At 47.2% G+C, this 21,344-nt stretch overlaps 1 protein-coding gene across 1 annotated transcript in view; it reads right to left on the reverse strand.

The window, feature by feature from the left end:
- LARP1 (La ribonucleoprotein domain family member 1) overlaps positions 1,547-21,344 on the reverse strand; it is a 61,721-nt gene continuing 41,923 nt past the window's right edge. Inside the window, exons 6-19 of the mRNA XM_018050127.1 lie at positions 21,098-21,298; positions 20,836-20,998; positions 19,873-20,017; positions 16,590-16,764; positions 16,306-16,475; positions 13,767-14,159; positions 12,782-12,905; positions 12,454-12,659; positions 11,883-11,989; positions 10,915-11,066; positions 8,471-8,615; positions 6,969-7,078; positions 6,684-6,811; positions 1,547-5,168 (exon numbers count right to left, since the gene is read on the reverse strand). Of these exons, the coding sequence (XP_017905616.1) occupies positions 4,968-5,168; positions 6,684-6,811; positions 6,969-7,078; positions 8,471-8,615; positions 10,915-11,066; positions 11,883-11,989; positions 12,454-12,659; positions 12,782-12,905; positions 13,767-14,159; positions 16,306-16,475; positions 16,590-16,764; positions 19,873-20,017; positions 20,836-20,998; positions 21,098-21,298 (2,420 nt within the window). The 3' untranslated portion in view covers positions 1,547-4,967. The remainder of the gene's footprint in view (positions 5,169-6,683; positions 6,812-6,968; positions 7,079-8,470; positions 8,616-10,914; positions 11,067-11,882; positions 11,990-12,453; positions 12,660-12,781; positions 12,906-13,766; positions 14,160-16,305; positions 16,476-16,589; positions 16,765-19,872; positions 20,018-20,835; positions 20,999-21,097; positions 21,299-21,344) is intronic.

The raw sequence follows: 21,344 nt of genomic DNA on the forward strand, positions 1-21,344 counted from the left end.
TTCCCAAGGTCCAGTATTTTCCTGAACTTTCAGTTCTCCTCTCTCTAGAATAACCACCTGCTGTAGTTTTATGAAATACTTCCATGTCTGAAAAGGCCTCGTCTCCAGGCAGGACTATCAAAGAGGACCTCTTCCTATGAGACAGACCCAGAGGACCTGCCCGGGAGGCCAACCAACTTACCAGGCCGCCACCCCCTGGGGCCTGGGGGGACCCCCAACTCCTCCCTGGGACCGGGCACCTTTAGCTGGTGGTATATAGCTTCTGGAGCATTAGTGCTGTGCGTGCTCACGGCTGTTGGCCCACACCCACAATCCGTCCTACAAATAGACAACTGGAGAGCAGCCCATTTTCAGTGAACTTAGCAAGGGTCCAGAGTGAGGAGTGTGTAGAAAAAGGAATGGAGGTCTTCCTCCCTTTCAGGTCTGTAGCCTGAAGGTAGTGTCAGGCTGCAGAGGGATGAAGGGCCTCAGGTCTCACCCTGTTTCTTGGGCAGGTGGTTGGGCTGGCCCTCAGACCGGTTACCAAATAGGTTCCAGCAAAGGCTGAAGTCTCAACCTTCCCACCAGAAAATGTGAAAGCAGAAAGCATGAGAAATCAACTGGTCTCCTTTGACCTGCAGTGGATACTTCTGAGTTGTTCTGGCATCATGACCTCGTGGCATGTGGGAGTCACAGCAGCACAAGGAACACTCCGCCCTCCCAGCCCCCCAGCCTCGTTCAGTGTTCCCAGCAGGCGACAGAAGTGCGGTCCCTCTTCCAGAGAGGCCTGCAGAAGCCCTGGCTGGTGTCTCCTGGACTCACCTCTGCCCCCTGCAGGCCATCGGTGGTGTTAAAGTCCCTACTCTCCAGACACAAGGCGAGCTATCTGGAAAACCATTTGTGAAGGGATGCTGACGTGCCAGGCCCAGGACACTTAACAGCTAGTGAATAAGGCCCAGTTTTAGTTTCGTCAGTACACACTACAGCCAGACTGGCATTCGGTCACTACTGCTGGTGCCCGGCCTCATGGGTCAGACAAAAGCCATCAGCAGCCTGGAGACCAGTCCTGGTGGGGGTGCTCGTCCTTCCTTCCCAGGCATATCCGGGGCTGCTCTGGATTCCGTCGGGCCAGAGCGCTGCTCCTCCTCTCCAGCCCATAGGGAAGTGTGCTCAGCAAGGAACCACAGCAGCTTCTATGTTCCTGGCTGTGTCCTGATACAACACCAAGCCACAGCCAGTGCATGAAATCCTGGAATTCCAGCTACTGGCCTGGGGAGTACTCTTGTCTATGGCACTGGCTATAGCTCCCCTGCCCTCAGACACAAGGCAGAGACATGAGCTCAAGACACATAGTTCTGCAGACCCCTGAGGAAGCACCTGAGCGCGCCAGGAGCCTCAGACACTGTCAGGAAAGGGCCCTGGAGAGGTTCCATGTGCTCATGTGAGGGCAGGTTCCCACGTGCTCATGTGAGGGCAGGTTCCCACGGATTTGAGGTCAGAACGTGAACCAGGCTCCACCCAACACACCCAATAGCCATACCCCTTCATGGGAGACCAGCCAGGCTGCTTTTTTTTGCCTTTTCAAGTTTTTATTTTTATACATTTTTTTTGTATTAAAAAGAAAAGCATAATTACCACAAATTACAAACGACTAAAGCAGGACTAGAATAATGAATGAATCACTTCAGCCTGAAAAGCAGATACTCTCAATAATATTAATGTTATAATACAAGCTCATTCAAGTATTTTACATTTTTTTTCCTTGTAAATGTGATATCCTAGCACATGGTAAAGATAATGTACTATGAGCATAAGGTGGAACCTTCTCCGCAAAGCCAGATGACAAGTTTTCCTCTCCAGTCAGAATGGGCTGCATGTTCTGATCTTCTCTGCCTCTGCCATCAATGTGGCTGAAGGAGAGGGTGGGGCTGGGACAAATCCTGGGACCCTCACACACGAGATACTTGGGGGGTCCCATTCGGGAGGGTGATCCAGACCACTCGACCCAGGCTTTTGGCAAAAAACCAGCCCACCCTCCCTAATTAGTTGTCTTCTTTGCCCCTCCTCCCACTGCCAGGGCTTTCTGAGCAGCTTTCTTTTGTAAAATCAATCACCAGGAAAGGGGAAAGAAGAACTACAATAGAACAGAAAAACATAACAACTTTGACATGGGGGCTCCTCGCTGGGCTCTGAGCCCAAGGGGTCCAGGCTGCGGCAGCGTCAGGCACTACCTAGAGTGCCTTTCCTCCCAGGTTCAGGAGACAGTGGGAGAAACCTGCCCCTGAGCAGAGCTGAGGTACACAGACCTTCTGATGTTTGAGGCCCAAAGATCATGTTGGCGTGGACCCATCTTGGAAAGGTACAGGATGAATGGAAGGATTGGGGCAGGCTGTCGCTTCTGTCTCAGATCTTGGATCCCCATGGAGGATGGTGGGTGTGAAGTGGCAAGCCCTGATGTCCTTTGCCACTCCTTGCATGCTTGTCACAGATACATCGGTCCTAAATTCAAGTGTCTTCAGAAAGTGAAGATGTAAACTACTCTTTGCAACATTAACTCCAAACATGTCACACAAAATAAAAAAGGAAGAAAAAAAGCACCCCCCCACTCCTCCCCAGCCTGTATTGAGATGAAGTCCTCACCTCCCCACCCCAAAGGGGCTTCTTCTCTCTGGGGTGTCTGTGGGGAGGGTCAGGGAGAGGATGGCAGGCCCCTGGCCTGGGAGTAAACTCTAGACAACAGCCCACACTCTCAAGGCTTCCTTGTGACCCCAAACCCAGCAGAGAACACACACTGAGGTTACTATGGTGCTGGAAGCAGTACAGGGTCGAGCAACCCGAAGGAAAAGGGGCAATTAAGGGAAGGAGGGGGTCCAGGTGTCCGGTGTGTGGTACATCATGGGGCAGGCACCGGGCTGGCAAGGGAGAGGCCCAGACTCCACTGTCAGAGCACAGAGCAGACACTCATCTTGGCCTTCTAGGCAACCAGCTCAGAGGGATGGAGATGGGCTTCCCCATAATGGGAGGGTGGAGGCTGGGGTGGGCGGGGTGGCACAGCAGTGAGGTGCCCAAGACAGAAGACAAGCCCTTGCCAGCCTGAGATGCTGGCCTCTACTCCCAAATTTAGGGCCCAAAAGAGGAAGCAGTTGAAGAGAGCTGAGAGTGTGAGCGCATGACCACCACCACCTCGGGGTGAGTGTGTCATCATGCCCACGCCCAGCCCCCAGTCCAGTCTGTGAAGGCCAGTCATGGGTCACCGTCCCTAGCTGCAGCTGCCAGGAGACCGGCCATTGCACTAATCATTCACAGCCCGAGACAATCAGTCAGTGGCTGGAGAAGTGAAGACAGGCATACTCTATGTCCACATATACCTTCTGGCCATGGGGCTTCTCCAACTGGCAGGATTACCCATACCCTCAAAGCCTCCTCATCACTTGTTCCTAGGCAGGGTCAACTGGAAGGTGGGCAGAGATGGCTTGCAGAGGGGTGATGCAAGATGGACAAACCCACCCGGCCCACGGGAGGAGAACAGCATCCTTCTCCACCTTTCAAGAGACAAAGCCTCCTGGAGGTCTCAGAGATCGATCGAGGGAATGCAAGCAATGTTTCCAAGCCTCAGCTGCCAAGTGTTCACCCTTCCCCTCTGAGGTGGGGGAAGACGGTCAGGCTGAGGACAAGTGTGCCCCAGATCCAGGCCAGCGCTGTCCTCCAACAATCTGAAGCAAACTTGGCCTTGGGGTTCCGAAGGCAGGATGAAGGGCGTCACGGCAGGACGGAGCCTGGCGAAAGGAACAGCAAGCAGAGCGACGACACGACAGTGGCAGCAGCGTGTGGACACAGGGTGTCAGCCTCAAATGACGCAACAGCGGGAATATTTGGGCACGGCTCTCATCTGAGCCACTCCCAACTCTCTTGCCTACAGGCAGGAGGTGCTATACATGCAACTCAGTTAAGAGACAGATTCTAACCAATCCAGCCCAGGCACATCCAGAGAAGGTGCGAGCTCTTCAAGTTGACTCCACGGAGGAAAACAGGCATTTGGGTATTTCAGATTCCCACTCCACAATAAGGCAACTTTTAAAAAAATACTATTTCCAAGAACAAAACAAAAAAAATCCCAAGAGTAGGGGAAAGACATCACTTTCTGTGGATTAGGTGGGGGTTTTCTGATGGTTTTTTTTTGGTCTTTTATGGTCGATTTTGTCTTTTTTTTTTTTTCTTTTCATTTCCCCAAGGATGGAAAGGTCAGAGAAAAATAAAATAAATCATCTTTCAATAGTCTTTTCTGGTATGAGCAGCGTCTCTCTGGGCTGGAGTAAGGGGCATGGGGAGAGGGGGATGTAGAGAGGCTGAAACCTTCCCTCACCCCCACTTCTAGATCCTTTGGTTTCCTCCTCCCAGAAGATGGCAGAAGGGTGTAATGGGGACAGCAGGGAGAGAACATGGCGATGGCAAGCCCCAGATGATCAAGGGGCTGGTGCTTGTAGGGCCCAGGGACGCTGCCAGAGCCTTTTATGAAACAGTGCTGGGCAATGGGGCCCACAGGGCCTTTTTGTGGGCTGCATAGTTGGCTTGAGGGGGAGCAGGAGGCAGCTGTGGATGGGGACCAGGGTTGCGGCCTACCAGCCGCGGGCAGGGCTGCAGAGTGATTTTGGTAATCCAGACGAACTATCAATAATTTAAAACTTGATATATATATATATATATATATATAAAAATTTCCCCCCTTGCCCTCCCCCCCTTAGAAGAAGCTAGGATGTGAAGAAGAGTCATGGAAAGAGAAGAGGGAAGGGGGTGTGTGGAGGCTCCTGCCCAGGGGTACCTCTGATAGCCCAAATGGTATACACATTGCTACTCAGCACGAAGGCCCATCTTAATGACTACAGGCCTGTCCCTTCTCTGTCCCCTCTCCTGGGACTGGGCACCCCAACAGACGCTCACCTACCCTCTCCATCCCTTCTCCCCCCAAAACCCCAGGGCTAAAGGGCTTTTCACTTCCCCAAAGTCTGTGCATCCGAGTGCTGGCTTGTCCATTTGGCATCTTCCCGGACGGGCTGGCCAGTGGGTGGTGTGGGGGGCTGGCTGGTGGGTCTGCTGGAAGACTGGGAGGGGCACCGTTTCCTGCCCTCGCCGCTGCCACCTCCTGCCGCCACTGGGTGTCGCTTGTGGTTGCCCTCCTCACCCATGGGGGGCTGTAACAAGGTGGGAGTCACAGTGATTAGGGAGCACTACCCACAACCCCGCCCTTGCCAGGGCTATTCAGAAACCCCCTACTTCCTACCTCCCAGTGTAGATAATAAATAGGTTTATAACCCTAAGAACTAGTCACTAGTTTTATTAAGCACATCTTCACGCCAAGATGTCAAACCTTGTGCTGATTTATGCACATTTACTCATGGGGTCTACACCACCCTTTGATGTAGACATGACCATCTAATTTCACAGAAGAGGACAGCGAAGCACAGAAAAATAATTTGCTGCCAAGAGGTCCAGAACTTTTAATGGGTAAAGACAAAATCTGAAACAGGCCTATTCAGCACTGAAGCCCAGGCCTTATCCATACGTCTTTCTGCTCCCCTTCTGGGAAGTGGCGGCTGCTCAGGAGACGGTACATGGAATGTAGCATGCAATCCACTGACATGCCTCCATTCAGAAGGCCCAGAGACTCCTGGGGACTGCCTCATGGCCCTAAAAAGGACACTGATTAAGAGTCAGACTGGGATCCAGTCTAGCCTCACCACTGCCAGAGGTCCTGTAACCCCAAGGTCACCTCTCCCCTTTCTGGGAGCCAAAGCTGAGCCCTTTCTGCTCTGCTCCCAACAGGTCTCCCTGTTCTCTGCACATGCACCCTCTGCACCCTCCCCCCGCTCCAGCCCCCAAAGGAGGAAGTCCTTAAGGATGGAAGAAAACGGGCCTAACTTGTCGTCAGGACACCTAAGCAGTACTGCCACTATCTCACTGGCTGGCCGTGGGCTCCTGATCATCCACTGCTATAGGGATGACAATAAGAACCCTGCCTGCTTCACTTTACAAAGGTTTAAAAAGGTTAAAGCATAGTGTCTGACACACAATAAAGTCAAATTTTTTAATGTATGTGAGGACTCTTACTTACTTCTATTTGCCCTTTTGCTAAAAGGTTTCAAGGAAGTAACACGACTGGCATATCCCTACTACACTATAAACACTTTGAAGGAAAAAGTTTTACTTATCTCTGGAATCCCTGATACACTCAGGACAGAAGAGGAACCAGTAGTCATAACTTTGACCACCACTGGATGTCACTGTTGAGTCACTGTGCCAAGAAGAAGTGGGAGGAGCAGGGAAGAACTAGACATACTTTATCAAGTTCTAGGGCTGGAACTGACCTCTCCCAGAAAGAATAAGAACATTTACCTACGGTACTCGTCCTGATCACCTCTAAATAGGGCACAGCAGCAAAGAGGGATGGAGGTAACACAGAAAGGGCATTACGATGGTTCAGCCACATCCACCATGGGAAAGGGAGTGGGGAGTGATCACAAACCCTCCAATGAGCCTTCACTGCCCACTTCTCATACCTTCTCTTAAAGAAACTTAAGGCCCAAAAGGGACAAGAAGGGTCCCTGGGCTAGTGGCCCAGCTGGGATCAAAACCCAGGTATCCAGATCTCTGGTTCAGTTTTCCTTCTAAGACAATCAGGGTGGGAAAGATGAGAGACATCCACTCACATCCACTCGGAAGTCTTCGAGACGTCGGAATTTGCCGAGGTATTCTTGAAGTTTGGGGTCAATGTCCAAATTTTTGGCTTTGGAATATTTCAAGAAGGCCCAGAACTTTTCTAGCCCATATAGCTGACCTGCAGGGAAATAGAGAGGTAGAAAGAAGCTTGGCCGCTGAGAAGTTAAGAACAGAGAGGCTCAGGAGAAGGGGATGTGATGTGATACAGACAAGCCCAGGGGCCAAGAAGACAGATAGATGACCAGGGCTCACAGAGTCCCAGCTCCGACTCTTACCTGCTTCGTAGTCCTTCACGGTTTCCTCCTGAAAGTCCTTAAATATGTCCAGCCGGAACTTCTTTTCCAGGCCGTAACTGTAGTATCGAAAAAGGCACTCCAAACCATATCTGTAGGAGAACACAAGTCAGTGAAATCAGGACAGTTTCTTTGTCTGTAAATAGGAAATGTATCTGGATGACAGATCTATGAAACCATTTAAAATACATGGATTACTGAGAAAATGCTAAGTGTTCTCTGGGAAGGCTGGCATTTAATGCTAGTCTAAATGAGTCCAGCATTAAACGTTCACCGAGGGTCAGCAAACTTGGGCCAAATGAACAACAGCCTTCTGCCTACACCCATCTGCCTATGAAGTTATCACTGGTTACTTTCTGCTGCTAGAGCAGACAGGAGTTGTAACAAGAGACTTTATGTTCCACAAACCTAAGCTATTTGTTGTCTGTCCCCTAAGCAAATTTTGTCAATCGCCAGCATGAGCTCTCTGCAAAGCCATTTGACCATGGCAATTAGATCATCTATTCACTCACCGGAATCAGAAATTTCAATTCTAGCAACGTATACAGGGAAATGACCAAAAATGTAGATTTAGATTTTATAGATGTACCAAAATTGTTCATAGCAGCATTCTTTTGAAAAACTTAAGTCTTGGAAGAGTGATTAAGAAAAATTATGATAACTGTACAACAGAATAATACAATCTATTTAAAATTATAATTTAAGTATACACTGATGGATACTTAAATGCTCATGCTTATAAATGATGAAGAACGTATTAAAAAAAGCATTCTTTTATGACCTGAATTCATAAATATGGCAGAACATTAACACTGGTTGTCTCTGGACTGAAGGATGTTTTCCCCCAGCTTCTTTAAACATTTGTCCTTTTCAAATTGTTCACAGAGAAAAGATTTTACTTGGGAAAAGTGCCCCTCTAGTTTGTTTTTTTTTAATAGCAAAATATTAAAAGTAACTGAAGTATCTATTAATAGGAGACTAAATTATGGTACAGCTATACAGTAAGACCACATAAGCCATAAAAAAAAAAAAAAGTTATTTATATATGGATATGGAATGATCTCTAAAATACAGCATTAATTAAAAAAGCAAGGTGCAAAATATTACCCAATAGAGGCCATCTTTTATATAAACAAAAGAAGTGTGTGTGGGGTGGGTAAGACTACACAGGTCTGTCCTTGCTTACATAAGCCAAGTATTTTTAGAGAGAACTCACAAGATTCTAACAATACTGGCTGCCTGTGGGGAAAGGAACTAGACGGCCAAAAAACTAGGATGAGGAAGACTTCTCGCTATATATAACCTTACGACTTCTTTGAATTTTGAATATATTACTTATTCAAAAGTACTAATTTTTTAAAATAAAGTACACAAAATATATACACAATGGATTTCCTATCACCGTTCTGGAAGCAGATCCAACAAAGATACCCTCTCACCATCTCTCAAGCACCAGTCAGAGTCTTCACCCCAATCTTACTCACCTGTAGCCTTCTTTGGCATCCTCCAGAGCCAACTGCTTGAATTCCTCGTACATCTTTTTGTTGAAGTGATCTCGGAGGAAGAAGGACCAGAAGCGGAAGAGAGTGTTCATCTCCTGAGACTGGCCAATGCCCAAGCGTTTTCGCTCTGATTGGGGAGGAAAGATATGATTTAGAGCCAGGCTGCCTGTGCTGCGGGGGACAAATGATCCTGTGGCTCAAAGACATCAGTCCTTTCTCCTCCCAGTTCCTTTGCTCATCACTGTTAAGTCTCCGGCGAAGTATTCACTGAGGACTAACTACTCTGCAGCAGGCCCTGCTGCTGGGCACGGGGCCTGAGCACCCCCAGAAGTAGGTGGCATCTGCCTCTGAAGCGGACATCCTGGTCCACCTCTCCACCTCAAGTATCACTGCTCTCAGTGTAGTCAGAGCCAGGAAAAGCACAAATAAGCAATCCATGCACTCAACAAATTATATTCATCATATCATTGTTACCGATTATTTTAGGAGTCCTACAATATTAACTAAAAATCGTACGTGCGAGGGCAGTTCAAGAGGGAAGAGACACATATATACTTATGGCTGATTCATGTTGATGTATGGCAGAAACCAACACAATATTGTAAAGCAATTATCTTCCAATTAAAAATTTAAAAAAATATATACACACACACACAACACCAAAGAACAAACAGATAAAATTTTAAAACTCTGGTATCATTTAAAAATTAAGAACCTTTGTATTCCAAAGGACATGATCAACAAACAAGGTGGAAAGGCAATCCACAGGATGGGAAAAATATTTGCAAATTATATTATCTGATAAGGGACTTATATTTAGAATAAAAACTAATTACAACTTAATAACAAAGACAAATAATTGTTAAAAAACAGACAAAGGATATGAATGGACATTTCTCCAAAGAAGATATACAAATGGCCATTAAGCATATGAAAAAATGCTCAACATTATTAGCTATCAAAACCATATCAAATAAAATCAAAACCATTACAGAATATCATTACACACTCACTAGGATGGCTATACTCAAAAGGAAGACGATAATAAGTGTCAGGAGGATATGGAGCAATCAGAACCCTCATACACTGCTGTGAGTAATATAAAATGATGCCGCTACTTAGGAAAACAGTCTTGTAGCAATTCCTCAAAAGGTTACAAAAAACTACCCTATTATATGACCCGGGAATTACACGGTTCCACTCAAGATAAATGAAAACCTATGTCCACACAAAAACATGTACAGGAATGTTCAAAGTAGCATTACTCATGAAAAGACAAAGCAGAAATTTTGTCCACCAACTGATGAATGGATAAACAAAGTGGAATGTTGTTTGATAATAAAAAGGCATTAAGTACTGATACATGGTACAACATAAATGAACCTTGAAATTATACGCTGAAGGAAAGAAGCCAGTCACAAAGGATCACGTGTCATGAGTCCATGTTTATGAAGTCAAATCCATAGAGAGAGAGCAGATTGGTGGTTGTGTAGGTCTGGGAAGAGTTGGGGAGGTGGAGGGAGGGGGAATGACTAGTAAGGGGCACAGGGCTTACTTCTAAGGTAACGAAAATGTTCTAAAATGGATTCTGGTGATGGATGCACAACTCAAATATATTAAAAGCCAGTGAGTTTGTACACTTCAAACAGGTGAATCATATAGTGTGTGAACTGTATTTACACTAAAGCTGTTATTACACACACATACAACATGAACACGGAAGGTGAACGAATCAAGCGTTGAGCAGCCATGTTTTGTTGAATAAAAGGAGGCTTAGTGACCAGTAACTCTAAGTGAGCATGGCTATGAGCATCTTTAGAGACAACCTAAGAAAAACCTACAGTTAAAAGGTTATCTCCTTTTGTGATAAAAGGAAACATGTGAGTGTCTAGAGAGGTTCTCTCCTTACATTCTCATCTAGAGTAGGGGTTAGCCATCTTTTTTTCTGTTAGGGGCTAGAGAGTAAATATTTTAGGCTTTGCAGGTCACATACGGTCTCTGTCATAAAGTCTCACCCTCCCCACCCCTACTTAAAAATGTTAAAACAAAAACTGTTCTTAACTCTAGGGCAGTACAAAGACAGGTTGCTGGCTGGATTTGGTCCACAGGTCATCATCTTTCTGGAGAATATATGCTGTCTCATGCATATTTGTTTGTAACATCGATGGTTTCATCAGAAACAGGAAAGAAAACTCCTGGATTTTCTTTTTTAAGATCAATAGAGAAAAATCAAGGAACAGGAATATTCTAAGCACCAGATCCTCTTTGCCTCCTATATTCTAAAACTAACTTCAGTCCTTCCTGCTATAATGTTATGTCACTTCTTGCTCTGAGGCTAGAGAGAACAGTCACCTGCTCCACCAGCCCTTACTCTGGATCTCAGTAGTGGCCCAGGAAGCTCCACCCTCTCTCTCTGTGCTTCTTACCATTAAGGCAGCGCCTACGATACTTGTGGTAGACGTGTTGTGTGAAGCCGTTTTCCTTGAGCAGCTCGTGGGAAGGATGTTGGAACTTGGGCAGCGACTGAGGGGTACAGCCATAGCTGCCAACTGCAGGCGTGCCTTCTGAGGGGCTGGAGCTGCAGAGACCATGAAACAGAGCGTCACCAGGTTCCCTAGAGCAGCCAACCATCAGACAGCAGGGGTCCCTCTGGTTCCTTCCAGCCTTCAACATCCAGCCTCTCAGTGTAACAGATAGGCCCAGCTACTGTACTAGACCCTTCATTAACTATACGCATGGATCTCACTTATTATATCCATGGGTCTCACTCAACCAACCTTCGGATGTTTTTTTAACAGTGAGGACATTGGGGCTCACAGAGACTGGGAGTCTTGCCCTGTCACAGAGCTAATATTTAACATCTCAGATCTGTACAATGCCCAAACCTGAGCTTTTAGCTATTTATTTATCCCATGTTAACATTTAACTTTCCTTAACAAGCTGAAATGGGTTAACCCATCCATATTTTTTGCAAAACCACCATCTATCTTTGCAGGGAATAAATAAGAGTGCATAGGTCAATGGCTCCCAAACCTGCTCTGGAAATCAGAACACTGGGGTCATTTTCCTGAGAATAAATAAAAAGGAATCCAGGCCCTACCCCCAGAAGCTGTATCCAGCAGACACAGCTGTACTTTTATTCAACTCCTGAGCTATCCAGAGGGAGGCAGCAAATATGCATGTCTGAAATCAACTGAGCAAACCTCCCATGAGAATACCATGCAGCCACCATACTTCAGAAAGCAGCCTTCCTCTTCCCAGGATCTGGATTAAGCTCTCTAGACTACTGGTTTTTTGGATTTGGATGAGGGCCCCAGAGGTCTTGGTCTCATCACTGTCACGGCTCTGCTGCCCTCCCTGCAGTCAGCCTGACCCCCTTTCCCATGGCCCACACCTGATGGAAGCAGTCCGGGGCCTATGCTCGCGGGAATCCATCACCCAGCCCACGTGACTCTCCAAAGGTGGGTTAGAGCTGTGTCTTGTCTTCCTTTTCCGAGGCGTCTGCAAAGGTCAGTGTGGGATTTGTTAATATACAGTCATACTCATGACTCTGAGGAGCATCAAGTATTTGTAAGATTACGATACCCTCCCAAAGTCTGAGTTATCTCACAATTTACAAAGCATTTTCATATCTAGTCTCACGCGCTGTCCACAGCTGTAAGGAGGAGCTGGCACACCTACTTGACAGGTGACAAAATTGAGGCTTGTGGGTGATGTGATCTGCTCAAGGACCTGTCAGTTCTCCTTAGATCTTATCATGGCTGCTTGGGCCACCACTCCCAGACCCCATTCCACACTGCAGATGGAGCCACTCAATCCCAGTGGGCCCACTAGCCTAATCCGGAGCAGGGAGGGGTAGGGCGGGGGGATGCGGTACTTTCTTAGCTCAAGACAAGGGAAGAAGCGGAGCCCTAGAAGGCCGTCAAGTGAGCCCAAGACTTAGCGGCTTAGCATCAACACCTCACCTTAGCATCCAGGGTTCGACCTTCCTTCACCACTGGATAAAACCGTGACGTCTGGCTTGAATCTTTGAGCTGTGGTGTCCGGGGTGTGCGGGGGGTCCTGGCATTGCGGTAGTTTGGCGACTCTGGGACAGTGGTTGGTAGAGAGCGGGCGATAGCGGAAGGCTCGGGAGCACCAAACAGCTTGTTGGCCAGGGCATCAGTGGGAACTGCAGAAGCAAGAGTGGTGACAGTGAGCAGAGGTAAGCCAGTGCCTGCCTGCCCCCAGAAGCCCCGCCAGACAGCTCCAGACTCTCCCACTCAGGCCAGGGTGGCAGGGGTCATCTCTCACCTTGCTGGAAGCGAGGGGGTCCAGGAGGGACCTCCTGGTTGGGATCCACAGGGGGCTCAGGGGTTAGTGTGTCAAATTGCTCCCGACTGATCATATTGACTTTCTTGAAGTTCTCGACTTCTTGCTACAGAGGACACAAGATGGGTGGGGAAAAGAGGCTGGTAAGAGGACTGCCCTAGCCTGTTTTAGGAATCAAGACAGACAGGAAGTTGAAGAGGGCAGTTGCCACGTCCACATATGTGGAATTCTGGTCCCTGGGCTCTCAGCTGCTCATCACCATACCTCAACCCCAGGTGCCCAGGGGTTGAGTGTGCTCACCCAGCAGGGCTGAAGACTTGCCCAGCCCTCCCTGCAGCAGCGCTGAGGTCAGAAATCCAGCCCTCCCTACAGCAGCACTGAGGTCAGAACTCCAGCCCCCCAGGAACCTGCTATAGCCTCCCCTCCCCAACTCTCTTCCTGTAATTCTCTCATTTCAAAACACATTACAACTACCACTCACTACAGAGGCTCACCAGAAGCCGACTGACCACCATACACATCCACTCCGTACACTCTATAAAATGCCCTACACCACCAGTTTTGACTGTTTCTAAGCAGCAGTGAGTTTTTAAAAGACCTATCTTTTCTCCATATTCCACACTCAAAAGCAAGTTCCTTAAAAGGCCTTTAAACTTTAATACATGCCTAAATATTTAAGAACAGAAATGAAAATCCAATCTTATTCTTCACAAAAGTGTCTAGCCAACCTCTGAAATTAAACACGGATGATTAAGAAGCAGGATGATCACCTCTCACATGGGCAGTTTACAGTGTTAATACACCTCTTCTCATTCTTAATGCCCCCCTCAAGCACTGTCAATCATCACCCCCTTTTATTAGATGAGGGTGCTGAGGTTCTGTGCCCAAGGGCATGCGCTTGTCAGCTTTCCTCTGCCTCACGTCACAGGCACCCTACGCCCCCACCACCACTATGCCCAAGGCGCACCTTGATCTGGGAATACTCGGGTTCGAACTTCTCAGTCCACAGGTCCTGCTCATAGTAGAAGAGCCCATCATTAATGACCTTGGCCAGCTCAGCACTCATCTTGGCACGCGAGGTGTGGTTGCCAGTGCGGTCGCCCCCTGGGTGCCGGCGCATGTAAGGTGGTGTCTGAGTGACAATGAGGATTTTGTTGACATCCCGGTCATCAATCTCATAGTCAGAGTCCTCATCAGACCAGGCGGTGAAGGTATTCTTTCGTCCATCCATCTGCTCCATTTCCTCATCAAACAGGAAATCCAGTTCCTCTTGCTCATCTTGATCCTTGGACATCAGCTGCTGAGAGGGTAGATGCTGAGGCAGAGTGGTCGAGTGAACAAACCTGGGTTCCTCCGACTTCTAAAATGGGGGGAGACCAAAGAGAGAGAAAATCACCAGGAAGTCCTTAGGCCAGGCTGACACTGTCCCCGGAGAGAAGCCCTGACCCCTGAACATGGGACTGTCACATCTGCAGCCCTGATAACGACACCGAGTCACAGCTGTCAGCACTGGAGTCACTCACGAAAAAAGGATGTCCCATAGGACTCTGGGTTTCTCCACTCACAGTTCACATCAGTCCTTCACAAACACTGAGATGACAAGCTCCCTGTATGTACAGACTGCACTCTCATTTACCTAGATACATGCCCCTCCATAGCACCTGGCCTCCGAGCGGGCACATGAAGAAGTTCAACAGGTTGCTTCATCCTTTTCCCCATCCCCAACTCCGCCCAATAAGCTGGAAGCTTCACCAGCCAAGAACCACAGCTGCCTTGCCTTCCACTGCACCCTCAGAACTTAGACTGGGACCGAACAACAGCCCATGCTCAACTATTTGCTGAATGGATAAGAACCACTGGTACCAGGCCCTGCGACCAGGTCCTTGAACTTATGGAGCTCACAGTTCAGCGGGAGAAAAAGTCAGCCAACCAACCAACTGCAATGTGATGGTAAAGACTATAAATAGGCCTCGTGGGAGTACTTAGGGAGGGGCACTTAAGCAACTGGGGGCGGGGCTGGGGACACTCAGGGAAGGCTTCTGTGAAGAAGTGATTATGAAAGGACCTGTTTAGGTAAGCCAGATGAAGGCACGGACAAAGACTGTAAGAGGCAAAACAGACAAAAAACCAAAAACATGGCATGTCCCCAAGGCAAGAGAAAAAACAAAGACTCCTTTCAGCCAAAACAATTTCAGAGTGTTGATAAGCTGAATTATCTCAAAAGTTTTTGGAGGTAAAACATCTGTTTACCTCACAGAACATCTTTAAACATTAATTCCCTGTTGTGCCAAAAAAAAAGCTTTCTCTATAAATCTTAAACTATTCTCTTCTGCAAGGGTCAGGGTAGGCTAGGTAGAAGTGGAGGGCTCTAACTCTGGACTGGAAGCTAGGTGTCTTTGGAAAGGCCTTTCCAAAGCCTCCGCAGTCTTAAAGACTGAACTGAACCTTGTCAGGTCCTTGTCACTTACTACCTTCTCCTCATGATTCTAGCCTACCTGGTACTTCTTGAATAATCAGAACAGACAGGGTCGGGGATGCGGGGGCAGGAAGGAGATGAGGGAGTCGATCACAGTGGTACAATGGAAAAAGGGGCACAGAATTCCATACAAGGTCATCTGTCAGGTCTCCTCTCAAGGCCTAGACCAAGGCATCCAAAGACGGGATGGCAATGGGCAGGTGAATGGAGAAGCTTGCTCCTCAAATCTTAGTTTCAGATTGAAATACTTCTCTAACAGAAGACTATGTGTGAGCTGCTCATATATTGGTCTACTATTTCTAGAGCAATCTAACCCCTCCTTCCTTTCAACCTAAGAGAAACTGAGGCCTTCAGATATTAAAGAAGTTTCCCAAGGTCACCAGCCAGCAATGGCAGAAGACCTGTGTTCCAGTCTAGACTCTCACTCTCCAGGCCATGGGTCTGCTCCTTCTTCCTTCCCTTTTCAAAGGATTTGATGGAGTTATAGATGAGAAGTGAGGACAAATTCAGGGGGACAGCGCTAAATAATGCAGCCACAAGGACTTAGATGGGGCAAAAAGAACAGCCAAGTGGCTTCCCTGGTGGCCCAGTAGCTAAGACTGTGTTTCCGCTGCAGGTGGCCCAAGTCTGATCCCTGGTCAGGGAACTAACAGCCCACATGCCATACAGATCGGCCAAATAAGCCCCCAAACAAATCCAAAAAATCAAACAAAAAAACCCACCCAAGTATTAAGAAACACTTAACTTTCAATGAGACTGCTACCAGAGGCTGCATGATCTCCTCCTGTGAAAAATGCCACTCAGGAACTACAGAACTAGGGCTGTCCTGAGGGGTGATACACTGGAAATGGAAACAGGCCATATCAGCCTTCCTGTACTCACTGGTCACCTGCGGCTTACTCATAACCCTGAACTACCTGACCTGACTTCTATCCCCTTAGAACACAGAGCTCTATGCCTATGTGATACCCGTTCCGCACTCTCCAGCCCAAGGCCCTAGAATCCAGGACAGGGGACAGGCCTCACCCACCTTGGATCGTGCTGGAGAGGGCCGAGGCCTTTTCTTCACTTCAATCCAGGTCTCAGAATCCAGGTCAGGGAGGCTGGCGGACAGGCCCTTGGGCAGCGTCTTTAGGTTGCTGACCTCCTCTGTTTTGGTTGGCACTGGGGTGACCGCACGGGGAGAGCCAGGTGCTGACTCTGAAGGGTAGAAAGGGGAGGTCCTCATCCCTCCAGCCCTCCTCTTGATGCCAGGACTGCTGGCCAGAAGACAAGGGCAACAGGGAGGCATCCACATGCCAGCAGGGTACCTACCTGTCTCTTTCTGGTAGTGCTGGCGGGGCACAAACTCTGGGCAGTTGAGAAGCTGGGAGAAATCGGTCTGGGAATAATCCACTATTGGGGGACCAGGAAGAGGCCATTTCTCAGGTTCTTCCCTCCTGCGTACTTTTTCCTCAACGATCTCTACCACTTTGCTGTCCTTTAGGGCCTGCAGGGGAGAAGGAGGGAGAAGATGCAGAGGGAAGACGCGGACAGACCGAGATCTTGGAAGCTGGGGCATGACTGAGCCCCATGAGCTCAGCGCAAGTCCAGAGTTGGCAGAGTATGAGAAAACTGGCCCCATCTTCCACAACCAGCAGATGAGTGAGATGTTCAAACTTGTAAGAGGTACCAACATGCAAATCACACTTGCCCTTTGACCCCGCCATTCTACTTCCAGGAATCAATCCGGGAAATACTTGTACCGACAGGTGACAACATGTATAAGATATGGACAAAAGGCCATTCACAGCAACACTGCCTGTAAAAGGAAAAACTGGGAACTACCTAAACTTGCCAGTACATAGGCAATTCAAACCAATTATGGCACAGCCATTCAACCCAGCACCACTCAGGCTTAAAAATCAGCTTCAAATGTGTTGAGGTGGTTAACAGTCTCAAAAAACAGGTCTAGGTCAATGACTTTAAGACCCCACTGGGGTTGGAACTCTTAAGTAAAAACATGCAAATGCACACAGATTTTTCCAGGGTTCACAGGGAAAGGGCTGCAGGCGTCTACCTCGGGGGAAGGGGGTGAAGTAATGGAGAGCAGGGAAAAATTTCCTTTTTAAAATCTTTTAAATGGAAAAGAAAAACATTTCAACACGTGACCACATACTCTGTTGGTGAGGCTCGGGAAAGAGGCATTCTCATACACTGCTGGTGAGACTGCAGAAAGCACACACACTAGAAAGGGAATCAGGTAACAGCTAGCAAAATTATACACACATTGCCCTTCAGTTCAACCATCCCACTCCTACACAAGACACACTGGCTAAGCCATGAAAAGATTACACACACACACACACACACACACACACACACACACACACACCTGTAAATAAGAACGAGGAGTATCTTTCTATTACCACCACTACTACTACTAAGTGGTCAGCTCCCAGATACATTAAGTGAAAGCAAAAAATGGTGAAGAAATACATGTGCTATGTTACGATTCATCTAAGAAAGGGTGAGTATATAATACACAGAAAGGCATTTACTTATTTTTTTAATGAAAGGATTCAAAAAAGTTTGTTTATAGTAAAAGAGAAAAAAGTGTTAAGAAAATCTTTTAAGTTGGACTTTCAACATACCATTTGCCTTTGGAACCACAGAAATATTTTATGTAAAACAAGTAAGAAATTAGGGGTAAGAAAGCATTCCCAAAAATGTGAGAGCAAAGCAAAATTACTAAAACTAATATGTACACAACCACACAAAAATTATTTCAACTTCAGAAAATAGTCACTGACCGTATAAATGGGGGAAAAAATTTAGGAGTAGGAGAGGTACTGTAAGCACAATGTGTACAGCAAAACAAATGAATAGTTACTCTGACGTTGTTTGGAATCAGCATTTTTGCCATGGGAGAAAGTAATAGTGACAAACATAAAAGATCCTTGGGTTAAGTAAAGACACTGGAGAAATATTAACAGAAAATACCAGTGTAATCTCATGATGTATTAAAAAAAAAAAAAAAAAAGACGATGACCAAGCATAGCAATAAACACCCTACAACTCAGGCTGTGATATCTAAATATTAGAACTACCATTTCCCCAAAATAAAGGACCTAGAGTGTCCTAAAGAATAAAAAAGGCCATTCCAGATCTGAGGCAACAAAAGTACAAGATGAGCCAGGGTCCCATTGGCAACGATTTGATTTAGCATAATAACTACAATAAATGAAACAAAATGCTTGAATCTACTAGTCTGTAATGATACAAAAACAAAAACCAAACTGAAACCTTACCAGTTACTTTTGAAGGTTATTAGGGATCAGCTCATAATTCTGAGAACTGGTTAACAAAGGAAAAGATCAAGCACTTAACTGCCCTTCCTGTACAAACTACATGCTTCTTGGTAACCAAACAGCTGATAAGGCAAAGTACCTCCTTAAAGAGTTATTCCAGCAAACAAATACAGACACAGATAGAACATAAACATTTTATAGTTTCTAATGAATTAACAGGTAATTTACAGCTTATATGACAAAAAAGAGAACCAGATGAAGCATTCATTAAGTGCCACCTGAGGGAATATATCAATATCACTATCTATAAAGTATTCTCAACAAGGAGGGAGAAAGGAAGAAAAAAACCTGAATCTGATCAGGCCTCTCAATCACTAATTTACAAAAAATCTGGAGTACGAAACATGTAAAATGGTACTACTGTGTCCTATGGAAAATTCTACAAACTGTATAATCTAGCATTCCAACAAAAAACTGCAAGGGAAGAGAGAGAGGAGGAGATATCATAAGACAGTGTATTGATCTTATCTGGATCCTGATTCACAAACTACTAAAAGAAAACTTCTGAAACGGGGGTGAATTGGCAACTGAACAAATATTTGGTGATATTAAAAAATTCTTAGTATATTTATATGTAATAACGATACAGTGAGTACTTTTCTTTAACAGGAGGATTCCCTGGTGGCTCAGAGGATAAATCATCTGCCTGCAATGCAGGAGACCCAGGTTCGATCCCTGGGTTGGGAAGATCCCCTGGAGAAGGAAATGGCAACCCACTCCAGTATTCTTGCCTTGGAGAATCCCATGGACAGAGGAGCCTGGCGGGCTACAGTCCACAGGGTCACAAAGAGTCGGACACGACTGAGTGACTTCACTTTCTTCACTTTCACTTTCACTTATCTTTTAGAGATAGATTAACTGAAACATGGATAAAATGTCAGATTACTGGAGATTTTCTTCAAAGTAATCTGGGAAAGGAAACAGATGAGGAGACAGATGGAATAAGACTGGCCATGAATTGACAGCTGCTGAGCATGGGTAATGGGCTCGTTACACCACTGTGTTGACTTCTGTAAAATTTCCATGTCTGCTGTCTTCCATGATAAAGAGGTGCGGGGGGAGGAAGGTAAGATAGAGAAGGGAAGGGAACGAGGAGAGGGAGGGAGAGAGGCTGGCCAAGCCTTGAAACCTTAGCACAAGTAATGAGATGAGGACTCTTCTGGGGTTCTTCGGCTTGACCCAACTCCAGCTCCTTAAGAAAGGATCTTTCTTTCCCCTCCACCCCAGCCCCAGGGAGGGAGACATACCGCAAAGATGAGTGAAATGTCAGTGGTAAGGGCCTGCACTCGGTGGAAGGACGCAATAAGTGTCATGGGAAGGAAGCCGTCAGCATCCATTTTTCGCCGCAGGAAGAAGTCTCGCTCTAAATTGTCCACGCTGAAGTAGTATTCACTGGGTGGAGGGGAGAAGTGTGATTGCTCCATCATGTGTGAACGTGCCTTCTTTGTTCTGTACATTCCAGGAACCTCATACAGCCTCTGACCAACCCTGTCCCTCTGTATTTACAATCTTAAAGGCTGGAAAGAGATGATGTTATCCTCTCATGGCTTCCTAACCTTGGGTCAAACTCTCTCTGCCCTTCAGCCTCTGGGTACACCTGACAAGCTCCTCATCCTTTAAAACCCAGTCCCAATACTGTTGGTCACCTTCTCCTCTGCTCCTAAAGAGCTTATCACACTTTACTGCAATCATCTCTTCTCTTGTATGGCTCCCCCCACTGGACTGAGACAGTCCACTAGAGGTTAGGAGTTAAGGTTTTGCAAGTCAGACAGAAACAGACTGAAATCTGTGCCTTGTCACTTATTAGTTGGGCAAGTTACTGGGCCTGTTTGCTTATCAATAAAAAGGGGATAAAACCCAGCTCATAAAAATTAAATAGGTAACTCCATAACTAGGTAAGAGAATGCCTATAAAGCTGAGCACTGGCCTCATCAATGAGGACTCCGTGAGTGTCTATTAGCATTCTGACAATGCTGCCATTACAAATAGAGGCCCAAAGGGAACAAAATCTAGACATTTTCTTTCCTTTTAAAAACATTAACTGATTCATTTTTAAAACAGAAGTACAGTTCTCTCAAGTTATCTTTTTCATCTCCAGCCAGAGGCAGCAACCACTGTGATCCCCAGAAGGGCCTGTACAGCCCTACTCCGTCCTCAGGCACCCCCCAACCCCACCCATGTCTCCAGAAGGAAGACGCCTGTCCACTCACATCTGGCGTTTGATGTAGTCTTTAAGCAACTCCTGGTCCACGCTGTAAATCTCAGTGCTGCTGACATTGTCAAAATAGTAGGTGATGTTGTTCATGTACTTGGGGGTGCGAGGCCCCTCCACACCATCAAACTTTCGGTAGCCGAACTGGTAGTCAAAATGGGCTATGGGAGGAACGAGCATCATGAGGGAGAGGAGATCCCCGCCTGCCGCCCCCGCTGAACTCCCTCAGACATCCCGGAGCCCAAAGGGGCCTCACGTACTTCGAGTGCCACCCCGTCCGCGTCCCCGTCCGCGACCACGCCCCCGTCCACGGCCACGGAAGGAAGCCCGCGCCCCACCAGCCCCATCACTCTTCACACTCGATGTCTCATCCTGGTCATGCCAGGCAGGCTCCGATTTGGTCTCTGGTTGCCAGGCTGGAGTGGGGGGGGCCACGGGCACGTAGGTGACAGGCTCAGACCCTATGGGGAGAGGGGGCATCAGGTCAGGCCTGGGGGTGACCCCCAG

This window comes from Capra hircus, chromosome 7, assembly GCF_001704415.2.
Source record: "Capra hircus breed San Clemente chromosome 7, ASM170441v1, whole genome shotgun sequence".
NCBI classification, from domain to species: Eukaryota; Metazoa; Chordata; class Mammalia; order Artiodactyla; family Bovidae; genus Capra; species Capra hircus.